At 37.8% G+C, this 14,328-nt stretch overlaps 1 protein-coding gene across 1 annotated transcript; it reads left to right on the plus strand.

Moving 5' to 3' along the window:
• Positions 1-5,069: 5,069 nt before the first annotated feature.
• LOC110717207 (conserved oligomeric Golgi complex subunit 4-like) lies at positions 5,070-9,472 on the plus strand. Its single transcript, XM_021895858.1, has 3 exons — positions 5,070-5,891; positions 6,584-7,516; positions 8,659-9,472. The coding sequence occupies exons 1-3, from the start codon at positions 5,199-5,201 to the stop codon at positions 9,286-9,288; spliced, it is 2,256 nt and encodes a 751-aa protein (XP_021751550.1). The 5' UTR covers positions 5,070-5,198; the 3' UTR covers positions 9,289-9,472.
• Positions 9,473-14,328: the final 4,856 nt, after the last annotated feature.

Raw genomic sequence — 14,328 nt, forward strand, 5'->3', positions numbered from 1 at the left:
TTGATTGCACACAATCAATTCTCTCACATCAGAGAAAACACCTGATCTCGGAATCCGAGAAGTTTTACTTTTACTTTCCGCACTTTTAACTCTCCTTCGGCTCTTACTAACTTGATCGTTGGAGGTAAAACTCCGCACAACCGGAGATTCCGTTTGTTTGCAGGTACAGGCGAAGGGAATCTAGTCTTGGTGACGTAACTCTCCCACAGGACACATAAAAACCCCGGAAACACTATAAATATTGTTACTTGGTGGCATTGCAATAATCACAGTCCAAACCGAAGGCAAGACATTTCCAAAAGAACCTAACATGGAAAATCGCTACTCTCTCAATAAGCCAAAATACCCTAAGGGATGCAAACCATTAGATGCACCATCTGAATTGAGTTTCTTTGATCCAAACACCACCAAGAAAAGTGAGAAGGATTTCAATGATTTTGTCTATGGCATTCTTCACAAGGAACCTTATGGGGTTCAATTTCTTGACGACGACGATATCAGGGCGCTCATAAGAAATCCAGATACACCATTGCCCGCTGTTTATGATCCTCTTCAAATTATGAAGAAGGATTGTATCATGCGGCCAGCACACCTTCCAAACTACTATGATATGTATGGTATTATTGGCAATCCCTCTCGTTTTAATTCTAAGCTTATTAACTATGATTATTCTAAAATGACCACTGTCTCTAAGGTTGTTCCAACCTTTATCAAGAAAATTGTTGACTCTTTACCAGAGGTTAATCTGAATTGTCTAATTTACCGTTTGACCAAAACTAACCCAACCGAAGCGAAGTTGGTTGTGGCACTGATGCACTTGTTGTTTATCATGTGCATTCTCTTTTTACCACTGTTGACTTTGTTGTTCTAATTAACCACCTTGTTTCTGGAGCACCTGCTTCTCGGTACGATGGTCTAAGGGTAACACCTACCATAGAAGAAAATTATCTAGCTTTACCAATAGGAACCCCAATTGTTGTATGGAACGTTCGCGATGTGGCTAGGCCATCTTTCTTGGTGAACTTCCAGTCCTTAGTAGACAAGCAAAATCCTGGAGTTATAATACTCCTAGAGACACGAGCTACCCTTAAGAACTGGACCCGTATCTATACAAAATTTAAGTTTACAGATATGCATGAGGCGTGTTTTCCTAGCCTTGGATTACTGTTAGGGGTTATTGTGTTGTGGGACGCAAATCTGGTTGGTTGTGAAACTATATTCACCAAGGGCGGCAACAGCGAGATCCTTGCTTTGGGTTCTATCAAAGTGAGTTTGTATATTACGTTTGTTTATTTATTGAGTTTGTATATTAAGTTTCTATTTTTTTGTAATTTGAAATTACCATGCAAGTCAAAGGGGCAGGGGAAGGTGGAAGTGGAAATGGAGTCGGGCCATCGGGGACTGCGAGTGTTGGTTCTGGTGATGAGGAGTAGCTTCGTGGCTGATGATGTGGAGTTGCTTCGTGAAGGACAAGGCCAAGGGTTGTTAAGCTAGAGGGAGCAATGTTGTAATTGTTGTTTTAGTTATGTTACTGTTGTTTTATTTTCAATAATTCGCATGAACAATTGTTGGACTTCTTAAGCTTTAATTAGTATTGTGTTGTAATATTTGGTACTCTTAGTTATGTTAGTGTGATGTATGGTACTTTTAATTATATATTATTGGTTTATGTAGTATTAATAGGATATGTAGTTTATGCCGACTACTATTCCTATTCCTTTGTGTCAAATATTTGTGGTTAAGAGTTGTCAACAATGTCATAGAATAATCTCATTCTCATGTTGTGGAATTGGGCTTTTGATAACGTTGGGAGATGAAACAATCTCATTCTTAAGTTTGTAAGAATTATATCCATGATATTTGAATTGGCCTTTACGTAAATTTTTAGTGCACTAGTCAAACTATTTCTTCCCTATTTAAAAACTAAGTAAACCTAGTAAAACTATTAAAACATTAAAAGCCATGGTATATTAAGTCATACTAATATAATAAGTAAACTATTTTTTCATTATATTTCCTCCATATTTTTATAACTAGTCAAACTATTTTTTTTAACTAAGTAAACCTAGTAAAACTAATAAAACATTAATAGCCATGATATATTAAGTCGTACTAATATAATAAGTAAAACTATTTTTCCATTATATTTCTTCCATATTTCTTAAACTAGTCAAACTATTTTTTTTAACTAAGTAAACCTAGTAAAACTATTAAAACATTAATAGCCAATTTTGCATCTGTGTAAATGTTCCTAAACGTCTCTTCAATCTTGAAATCTGTCACTAAGCCACAAAGATAAACAACGGAATTCCCATATGCCAACCTCTCTGCATCCATCCGGTGTTCCATAACACTCACATATCTCTCAGCAAAGTCACAAAGTCCAGTATTCTTATCGAAAAATTCATCAAAAAAATTATGAATGCTTTCCGACCTCTGCATGGTCTTCATTCCAGCCCAAAACATGTGCTTCATGGCCGCGGGAATCCACATTTCACGCTCTGAATACAATACAGCCAACCACATGTTACTCTCCAAGTTATGCTTCCACCTTAATTGCTTCCACCTTAATTCAAACTCCTCCATACTTAAACTATCATATATTACATTCTTCAGCTCCTCTTTGAATTCAAAATACCCTTTACACTTGCCTAACTTGCTGCCAAACTTCTCAGTGATATGCCAAAGACACCATTTATGCCTTGTTTGTGGCATAACACCTTCAATGCTTTGCACATTGTTGGATCTTGATCAGTCAATATAGCCATGGGAGGATTTCCCCTTATAGGATCAATCTAGGTTGAACAAACCCACCAAATATAACATTTGACAAATAAAGAAAACAAAATAAGCAATGCAAAATTAAGCTTATAAACAAAAGTTATTAGGATGAAAAATTATAACATCACCTACTTGAAAGTTTCTGTAATCTCTCGAGATATTAGGGCACAACCAAGCAATGTTGTCTGCTCTTGATGGTTTACACCAACAAAATTTGCAAATGGCAAATCATATTTATTCATCAGAAAAGTCGTATCGAAACGCACGACATCACCAAAAAATCCTCATAAGCAGCTCGACTTCTAGCATCGACCCATAACGCATCCTGAAGCACCCCATTTGAATCCAACCGCTGCATGTGATAGAAATTCTTGTTGTTCTTCTACATCATCTGAAAATAATTCATCATCGCATTTGCGTCACCATCTTTGAATTTCAGCTTCTTCTGCTTAGCCCGCAAATTATGCAAGTCCCTCTTAGTAAATGGCATATTGTCTAGGCCATTCCTCTCACTGGCCAACATGTTATGCATCATTGAGGAACTGATACCAACATCATCACCAAATTCAAGCCTTCGCCTAACATAAGGCACTATCTCCAATTCAGCCATCCTGTACTTTGGAACAAACAATGCTTTAGATGGGGTTGGAATATGGTTAGTATGCTTCAACTCCACTTTCTTCAACTCCTATTTACCAATTTCCAACAATCCAGCATACACCTTTGCACCACAACCACATTTTTTGACTTCTTTGTTCCTACGGGTTCCCCTTCTAACTCCCTTGAAAGTCTTTTCCTTGCAATCCTCTTTCTAGTATCTGGTATACCAAAACAGTCACATTTCCAGGTTGTGGCACGTTTTACCTTAACTCCTTGCACAATCTTATACGCACTTTGAGCAAGCACCACCCCAAATCCTTCCTGCTTACCATATGCATTATAAAAAGCATCAGCTTCTTGCCATGTTTCAAAAATCATTCCGACCTAAAAAAGATCCACCCTAACACAGTCCATGTTCACCATAGACACATCACCCTTCTCCTCCTGCTCATCTGGAGTGCAATATCCCCCACTGTCACCACTCCCCTCTGCATGAAGCTCAACCATTTGTTGATTACCCTGCAACATTTCTTCATCATCCTGCAACTCCCCTTCCTCACCAGACAAAAACAATACTTCATCTGCCAGTGCCATTTACACCTACACTATGCAGATTACAAACCCAAATATTTTGCCATTAACTAACTCAACAACTTATGGGGTAAAGGCAATCAAACAATAACCATTCATACAATAAGACAATACTATATAAGCAACAGAAGCTAGCCACATAAGCTAGCCACAAATCTTATCAAATAGAAATTTCTTGTTACATCTAACTCAACAACTTATGAGGTAAAGGCAATCATAATAATAACCATTCATACAATTAGACAATACTATATTAGCAATAGAAGCTAGCCGCAACACAAACCTTGTCAAACAAAAATTTCTTGTTATATCTACCCCAAAGTTACAGACTGCAATTAGTACCTTTCTACCCCATAAGTCATAGCTCATTACCATAAACTAACAATAACATAAGTTACAAACATCCTAAATCATAGCTCATTACCATAAACAAACAATAACATAAATCATAGCTCATTACCATAAACTAACAAACACACATACATTCAATTCAATTAACAATAACTCCAAATTTCTGTTTACAGTGTACTAGCTTACCACATGAAACCCTAAAATCGAAATTGAATTACACAAACCCTAAAATCGCGCAACTATCTACACATTCCCTAATTCAATTACTTAATTAGCATGAAACCTACAATCGCAGTTGAGTATTCAAGATAGGTACAATACCTGTAGGGATGAGTGGATATGGAAGAACACACCTCAGCTCAATTACAATTACCAAATTCAATTCAAATACCAAGATTTTGCATTCAATTCAATAACGGACTCGCATCAACCATAACAACTCAAATACAATTTTTTGGATGAGATTTGGGGTTCATAGGAGATAAGAAATTCCTTCCAAGGAGGAAAGGAGGAAAAATGAGGCAATTTAGGTGAGCAGGAATTAAAGAAGAAAGGGGGAAGACGAAGTGGAGAAATGAGCATAATTCAATACAATAACGGGTAACTGTTTCAAACGGGAACTAAAAACCCGTGTATTTTGTATTAATACTACAATACATGTATTTCTACCAAACTACAACATTCGGACCTACAAATTCATTTCTTTATTCATTAAACCTGTGCTGTGCATAGCACCGTGCAGGGCTTTGCCGCTGGTAGTAAATCACTAAATTGTGCAGTAATCCTTATAAGTGACTCTATACTACCAGTCGACACATTTCAATTCACCAGAAAAAAACCTCTCAGCTCTCACTCTCACTTTCCAGATCTCATCAATGGCGTCCAAGACGCCTCCACCACTCCCAACCACCACCCCATCAACACCCACCACCACCGCACAACCACCACAATTCTCCATAAAATTCGGGACCCCAGAAGTCCTCTCCCAACTCCGGTCCCTCACCGACGTCGGCACAATGACTCGTCTCCTCCACGAATGCATCGCCTACCAACGCTCCCTCGACGTCAACCTCGAATCCCTCCTTTCCCAACGCTCTTCCCTCGACACCCATCTCTCTTCTCTCCTCAAATCCTCTCAAGTCCTCTCCATCGTCCGATCTGACGCCGACCACATCCTCTCCTCCGTCCGATCAACTTCCGTTCTCGCCGACAATGTCTCTGCTAAAGTCCGTGAACTTGACCTCGCTCAATCCCGCGTTTCATGCACCCTTTTGCGACTTGATGCCATTTCTCAGAAATCTGCTTGCATTGATTCTGTTAAAGCTTCGCTTGAGTCTGATGATTATGAATCGGCTGCTGAACATGTTAAGAAGTTTCTGGAAATTGATTTGAAGTTTCGGGATTCTTCTGGGTCATCTCAGAAGGAGGAATTGCTTGCTTATAAGAAACAGTTGGAGGGTATTGTTAAGAAGAAGCTTCTTGCTGCTATTGATCAAAGGGATCATCCTTCCGTTGTCAGATTTATTCGCCTTTATCCTCTCCTCGGAATCGAAGAAGAGGGGTTGCAGGTAAATTTTGAGATATTAAGTTTTGATCATGTTGCAATTATGGTTGTGTTTTATATGGAATGGGTAGAATTGGATTGATTTCATGGTATATGAAATTGGATTGTTGTTGTAGTATTGGAATCACGGTGCTTGGTATGGTTGTGTTTCATGTGTAATGGGTAGAATTGGATTGTTTTCATGGTATTTGAAATTGGGCTGTTATTTTAGTATTGGAATCGCGGTATTTGGTATGGTTGTGTTTCATGTGTAATGGGAAAAATTGGATTGTTTTCATTGTATATGAAATTGGGGTGTTATTTTAGCATTGGAATCGCGGTGCTTATTATATTTGTTGATTTAGGCAAAATGTAGGTACTTTTATGTGGGGAAATGTAGGAATGTGCGAGTAAATGAGTAAGGATTTGGATTTTTTTATCTGTCTTTTTGAGTGTTGCAGAAGGTTTTAGTATTTATTTAGCTACAATTAAGGTTTTTGTTTCATGATTAATGTGTAAGTTTGGATTGTTTTCAATTTATATGAGATTGGATTATTTAAGTAGTGGAATTTAAGTGTTTTATATGTTGATTTTGGCAATATGTAGGTATATTTCTATGTGGGAAATGTAAGCTGTGATAATTGTTAATGTTGGAAAAAATTTTGTGTGTGAGTGAATGTGTATGAATTTGAACGATTTTGTTGTTGCGTGTTGCAGGTATATGTGAATTACTTGAAGAAGGTAGTTTCTATGAGGTCTAGGATGGAGTTTGATCAATTGGTGGAGTTGATGGAGAATAGTTATACGAATAGTAGTAGCCAGGTTAATTTTGTAGCTTGCTTGACTAATTTGTTTACGGATATTGTGTTGGCTATTGAGGAAAATGATGAGGTTTTGCGGATATTGTGTGGGGAAGATGGAATAGTCTACGCCATCTGTGAGCTGCAAGAAGAGTGTGATTCAAGGGGTTTCTTGATTTTAAAGAAGTATATGGAGTATAGAAAATTGATGAAATTGACCAGAGATATTAACTCTTATAGCGAGAATTTGCTCTCAGTTGGGAGTGTGGAGGGTCCTGATCCAAGGGAGGTGGAGCTCTATTTGGAGGAGATTTTGTCCCTCACCCGATTAGGTGAGGATTACATTGTGTATATGGTGTCAAAGATCAAAGGGCTTAGTTCAATTGATCCAGAGCTTGGTCCTCGAGCTACCAAGGCTTTTAGAAATGGGAAATTTAGTACAGGTCTTCATGAGGTGACTGAGTATTATGTCGTCTTGGAGGAATTCTTCATGGTGGAGAATGTAAAAAAGGCTATCAAGATCGATGAGCATGTGTCCGATAGCTTGACAACATCCATGGTGGATGATGTTTTTTATGTCTTGCAAAGTTGTTGTCGAAGGGCGATATCCACTTCCAAAAGCGAGTCTGTGGTTTCTGTTTTGAATGGGGCTGCCAACTTGTTGAGTAATGAGTATCTTGAAGCTTTGCAGCAGAAGATGAGGGAGCCAAATCTAGGTGCAAAGTTGTTTTTGGGAGGTGTCGGTGTTCAGAAGACTGGAACAGAAATTGCCACAGCTTTGAATAATATAGACGTCAGTTGCGAATATATCCTCAAACTACGCCATGAGATTGAGGAGCAATGTGCAGAGGTAAAGCTCAGATTTTTTTTTAATTAAATTAGTTTATTGCCAATGAAAATATAACTATTTTCTTGATATGGTTGTTGCTTGCATACAGTATATGTCTGAAGTTTGAACTAAATGTGATGTATGCTTTTTTTAGTATCTTGACTATTTTCCAGGTACTTGTTGACTAGGTTTTAGTTCTGTATGATGGATTGAGCTCATTTTATATTTCTCACGTAACTTTACATGTGATTTTAGATGATAAAGCTTTAAATGTTTATTGTAACTCAATCTTCTTTTTTGAACTTTATTATGTTGACCCTCTCCCAAAAAGAAAGACCTTATTTATGTTGAAACTTATTCTTTTTATCTTTTCTGCAATGGACTGCATGGTTGAACAATTAACTAACAAGAACAAGCACAAGAATTGGGAAAGACAGGATGATTGGTATATAGTAGCCAATGGCTTCAAGATACAAACTAATGGCTTTAGGCTATAACTCTCCAATGTTCCAAAACAAATTTCTGAATGCCTTCTCTCTCCTATGCTTCTCCTATTTATATTACTCTACTTCATTACATGATGTGGCATATAGCCTTAAGTACTGAATTAACTAATTTTGTCTTCATCTCAAGAGTACAAAAAGTAATAAGCCAAAACAGCTGCTTGCAGCTTTAGTGAATTGTTGCATATTGTAGTTGTGGGTTGTGAGCATTTCCCTTTCTCTGTTGCCTCCTGCTGTACATGTAGACAATGGATGGTGTGGGTTGATTCATTGCATTTTCTTATCATTATATTTGCATTTTTATCTATGTATCATTGATTATTCACAGTTGGTCAATTTTCTTAAGGATATTGTTTTTGTAGGACATTAAAATTTGAGGAAGATTGAAGTTTAAACAGGATTATATTCTCTAATGATTATTAAGAGTAAATAACTGTACAATGTCAGTCTCACTGAGATTAGTAGTATTTGTCTTTCTGGGATATTAATCGGTATTTCTGATGTGTTACTCAAGTGAGACCATAGTCATTTCAAGTAATGTTTTGCAAGACTTGCTTACTTAGTCATCTTTACACACAGTTTTCTTTAGATGTATGCCTCTCATGTCAAGGGATTGATCATGATTTCCATATATTAAGGAGCCTTTGTCCATTTTAATAGGTATTTCCAGCACCAGCTGATCGAGAGAAAATAAAATCTTGTCTGTCCATGTTGGGAGAGACGAACAACATTTTCAAGCAGGCATTAAATGCTGGCATGGATCAACTTGTTGGAACTATTACTCCTCGAATACGCCCAATTGTGGACAATGTGGGAACCATTAGTTATGAGTTATCAGAGGCTGAATATGCAGATAATGAGGTGAATGATCCATGGGTCCAGAGGCTTCTTCATGCTGTTGAAACTAATGCAACATGGCTTCAGCCTGTAATGACCGCCAACAACTATGATACCTTTGTCCATCTCATCATAGATTTTATCACAAAGAGGCTTGAACTCATAATGATGCAGAAAAGGTTCAGTCAACTTGGAGGTTTACAGCTTGACAGAGATACTAGGACTTTGGTAAGCCATTTCTCAAGCATGACTCAAAGAACCGTGAGAGATAAATTTGCTCGACTTACCCAGATGGCCACCATTTTGAACTTGGAAAAGGTCTCTGAGATTTTGGATTTCTGGGGTGAGAATTCAGGGCCAATGACTTGGAGACTAACTCCTGCAGACGTGAGGAGAGTGCTGGGTCTGAGGGTTGATTTTAAGCCTGAAGCAATTGCAGCTTTGAAGCTGTAATTCTTTGTAGGTTTCTTACTTGTTTACTCTGTTTCATATCTTCTTGTTATCTTTTCTTAATCTTTTTTCCCATTTTTCTATATACGTGAATGAGCGTCTTTTACGGCAAAGAATGTACAAACTCTCAAGCTGTACCATTTACAGAGTTTTTACCCTGATTCAATAGAATTTCTTTTCTTTCGCATTTGTGTTGTACTTTAGACATTCTCTATGCAAACTTAAGAGGCTTTTTATCTTGGTCATGCTGTGTAGTGACATTTTATTACATATTAGTTACCGAGGTTATTGAAGTTTTGCACTTGATAAAACAGTTAATACAGCTCATTCTGATTGTTCTTCAGATAATCCATCTTTGGCTCCAAATCTTGTGCAGCCCTTGTATTATTATGTATTTTTATTTTACATGTTTTGTTATGTAGCTAATCAGTGCATGTTTGTATGTGATTACATTTACTTCCTGGTAATATTAACCTTTTGCTTATTCTTTTTACCCCTCAAAAGTAGCACCCTTCTGCGTGTTTCAGCTGTCTAATCTTTGTTCTAAAACTTTGCTCTAGCTCCTTGCTTGATGTTTCTCAGTTTAGTGAGGTAGGTTCTGCAGTTGGAAGAAGGTGAAAGTGCAAAACTATAGGTGCAATCATTTAAGGTTATAAAAACCTTGCTACTGGTTGGCTATATTTCCGTCTGTTGTCCTGGTAATAATTTCTTTGTGTATAATCTCAATGTTTACTCAAGCATCTATTACAAGGATTTTGAGTATATTTGATTGTGAATTGTGTTTTTGAAATTTTAGGATTTTGCAGGGTAATGGTATGGGGTCATAGTGTTTGAAGATTTATATTGGTGTGTTTGAGTAATAACTTGGGTTTTAAGACTTCAGGATGGCTTTTGTTCAGTTGCAGAGTTGATAGTCTTCAAGGATCCTGTGGTTGAGGTCAGTGGCTTTGAACTTGATCTAAATTTTTGCCTGGTTTCATATACTCCTTTTTCAAATAAATAATGACTACACTTAAGTCTAAATTTTTGCCTGGTTTCATATACTCCCTAGGTTTTGATTAATGACTACACTTCACTTTTCAAGGAAATAATTGGGAAGTAAGAGAGAGAAATGGATAAAGTGGAATATTTGTAATAATAATAAAACAATAGCAAAAAAGTAAAATAAAATTAAGAAAATAAATAGTGGACCCAAAAGTGCAATGATATGTACAAGAGTATGGAAATGAACAATATTTTTTTATTTTATTTAGTGGATGCCAACTAGCTTAGTTAGTTAAATTTTGGGAGGTGGTATCCAGTATTTGGGAGCAAATCCCGTCTATATAACTGTTATTTGTGGCTCTCTCTACACCAAAAAAAGAAGTAACATTTTTTTGTAGACAAGTAGGTAATTGTATACATTATTTCAAAACGGAGGTAGTATGAATTTGTGTTATGATAGGTTGAAGAATGCTGCTTTCTGTGTAATGTGTTTTGCATTATGTGATGCTTAGCATTTCAGTTAAGCGATGACCGCTGTCTTTGTGCTCGTGTGCTTGTCGTCTTCTTTTCTCTTTTTGTACGCAGTCCCTAAAATCTTCTCCTTCCTAGTTCCCTAAAGTCCATACCCTGATCCTCTGCCTGTAGATTTTGCCGTATATAGCTGATAGCAAGTAGCAAACTTTGTTACAAACCCTGGTTTTCATATGAAGATAATACATCCATGTTGTACTACTGCCCAACTAGTAAGCTACTGAAATCCAATTACTATGCTGGAATAAATAAGAGCTGGCATACTATAGTATCCTACTTTGTGGCTCCTGGGATTTTTCCATAATCTATGTCCCATATTAATCTTTACGTTGAGATATGCAGAGATTAAGAATACTGAAGCTGAAAGAAGAAAACGGGCGTGTAGCCGTGTAGGGCCCTAGTTTAGAAGTAGAGTGAAAAACCTTTTCACAAAAGAGAAACTTTCAATTATATAAGACACCCAAAATAGGAATACATATAGTATTCTATGACATGGAGGGGATATATACTTGAGGATTCTTCGAGCCTGTTAAAACAGCTCATGCTGTTGGTATATAGATATTACTCATCTATCCTACAAATATAGATAGCGACGAGGAATGAAACTTAAGGGTATAATGGGCACTTCATTGTAATTTTGTTGTGTGATAGATAAAAATTGTTGCTGGATCTGTCAGTTTTCTGCACTCTAGAGAAATTAATGATAAAGATCAGGCAGCCTTTTGTGATTCTGCCCACGGCCCCCATTCATGCTGACATATTCTAAATGTGGCATTAAAGCTATGTTATCAGGATAAAGCTATGTTGATGATAATAAAGAGGGAGGAAGAGGAGATAGAATAACATACCAAAAGTTGTGTACTCCCTCTGTGCTTTATTTATTTATTTATTTATTTATTTATTTATTTATTTTTTGGTAAGTGATACATTAGGTTATGTGAGGAGTTTTATACAGTTTGGTTAAGATATTATGTACATGAAGTTTGTTGGAGGGCTATATATTGTGAGAAAGTGAAAAGGAGTTGATAGTAAAGAATGTGGTTATAAGTCTTATGACTTGTGAGAAGAAAAAAAATAAAGAATTTGGTTATGAGGAGAGAATAAAAAAATGTAATAATGGAGACTAAGAAGGAGAGAGGGCCATTACAATTTTTTTTTACTTATTAAATAATGGAAGAATTATTATTTATTACTTTTTTTTCTTTTTTTTTTTGACAACCAAGAAAACAACAGAGGAAATTAGCCCTTCCTAGCCTTCAAGGCCAGATTATGGGCTTCTGCTATTACATTTCTATTAGTCTTTATAGTCATCAGTAAAGTTAAGGATTCAGCAATATTTTTTATACCACTGATTTTCGACTTAATTTTTCGATCCGCATCGTCTGAGCTTTGGAGACCATGAATGAGGTTGCTGCAGTCAGTCAGTATGATTGCGCTCTTACCTCCAAGGTTGAAGCTCTGCAAAGCCAGGAGGGCAGCCATTGCTTCAGCCTGTATGGGAGATTGAGCGAGGATTCTATTGCTCCCCTGTAGTACCTTGCTGCCATTTTCATATATCACCCAACCTACTGCGGCTTCCCAGTCACCTTCCCTCCCTGTTCTTCCTTTCTTCCAAGCTCCATCAATTTTTATCTTAACCGTAGGGTCAAGGTTGCTGATGTTGGAGCACCATATCACATCGCTACTCTTATAGTTGTTGCTGCTCCTGATCAGTTGTTTGTGCATCTCTTTCTTGACACTCCTCCCTTGCTTCCATCTATTCTTCCAGTGTTCAACTTGCTTGAGTATATTCCCTGGTTCAGGGCTTTCACTTCTGAATAGAGCATTATTTCTTGCCAACCAAATGCTCCAAAGTGTGCAGATAAATTCAATAAGAGTATCGTCACCTAAATTCTCAGTGTTCAAGATTAAGAAAATGAAGTTCCTGACCCAATCCCTCACATTGAGGTGGTGCCCATTTTCAAAGTTGGTACCCAGGTTACCACCTTTCCACACTTTCTTAGTAATCTCACAGCTTCAAAACAAGTGTTCAGTACTTTCTTCTTCATTGTGACAGAGATGACATTGGCTTGTAACATCAATTTTCCTTTTCACCAGGTTATTGTCTGTAGGGAGGGCATTGTGAATAATTTTCCATACAAAAAGCTTGTGCTTTGGCCAGATTGTAGACTTCCAAAATTTGTACCAGAAGGCACCATGTTCATGATCCTTATTAGACCTTCCTAGTGCGAACCAGTACTTGGATTTCAGAGAGTAATTCCCTGATTTGGTTGGACCCCATTCCCAATCGTCATTCTTCTTGAGCTTAGGAAGATGAGTAGCTAGCACTTCCGTTGCAGGTTAGTGGGGTATCCATTTCCTAACAGTAGCAGGGCACCAATTCCCATTACTATCCATCAGGTCAGCTACCATAGTTAGTTTGTTTGTTCCCTCACTAGTAGTATGTTGCCTCATTGTTAATCTGCCAGAATTTAGCCACGTATCCCCCTCAATGGAAGTAGATTTTCCATCATGAACAACTCTTCTAAGCCCTCCCTGCATTATATTAATGCTGCTCAGAATACTTCTCGCATCCCTTGATGCTAATCCAGGGATTCGATTAGTCCTTCCTTTGTCGAACCAGTCCTTGCTGTACCGAGCTTCAAATATTTTGCTAACCTGCAGCTGAGGGTTAGATTTCAATCTCCAAGCCTGTTTAAAAACCAGAGCTTGGTTCAGGCCGTGGACGTTTCTCAGACCCAACCCCCCACTGTGCTTGTGGAGCTCGAGAGTGGCTGCTTTCCTCCAGTATATCGGTTTCTTCTCTGAAGACGACGACCACCAGAATCTGAGAATGGTGGACGAGATTTTTTTCAGGACCTTCTTTGGCATGAGATACGTGCTAAGAATGTGGCTGGTCATAGCCACGAGAATTCCATTAATAAGTACCAATTTGCCGGCTTGGGAAGCATTTAGAAATTTCCATGAGGAGAGCTTGCTTGCGATTTATCTACAATCTCCATAAACACATTAGTGGTCCTACCATCCACGTCCATGGGGCACCCAAGGTAGGTTCCCATTTTATCTTTATCTTTCGCTCGGAGGACTTTTCTGAGAATCTTTTTGAACTTAGCCGGCATCTTCTTCGAAAAGATTACAAATGATTTGTTGAAATTTATCATTTCTCCCGACAAATTGCAGAATTTATCCATCGTTTCGCGCAGAGGCTAGGTTATCAATGGTTGCTTCAAGAAAGAATAGAGCGTCGTTCGCAAAGAAGAGGTGGGAGATGGGAGGGGCACCTCTGGCAACTTTGATACCTTTGATATCTGCTGAATTTTCTAGAGCTTTCAGCTTTCTTGACAGGGCTTCAATACAGAAAATAAAAAGATAAGGGGACAAGGGGTCCCCCTGTCTTAATCCTGAGTTGGGAATGATTCTCTCCGAAGGTTCGCCGTTGATGAGTATTCTGTAAGAGACTGAGGAAACACACTGCATTATCCATCGTACCCATATTGGCGGGAAATTCATTTGTTTTAGAACTTCTTA

Source organism: Chenopodium quinoa, unplaced genomic scaffold, assembly GCF_001683475.1.
Source record: "Chenopodium quinoa cultivar QQ74 unplaced genomic scaffold, ASM168347v1, whole genome shotgun sequence".
NCBI classification, from domain to species: Eukaryota; Viridiplantae; Streptophyta; class Magnoliopsida; order Caryophyllales; family Amaranthaceae; genus Chenopodium; species Chenopodium quinoa.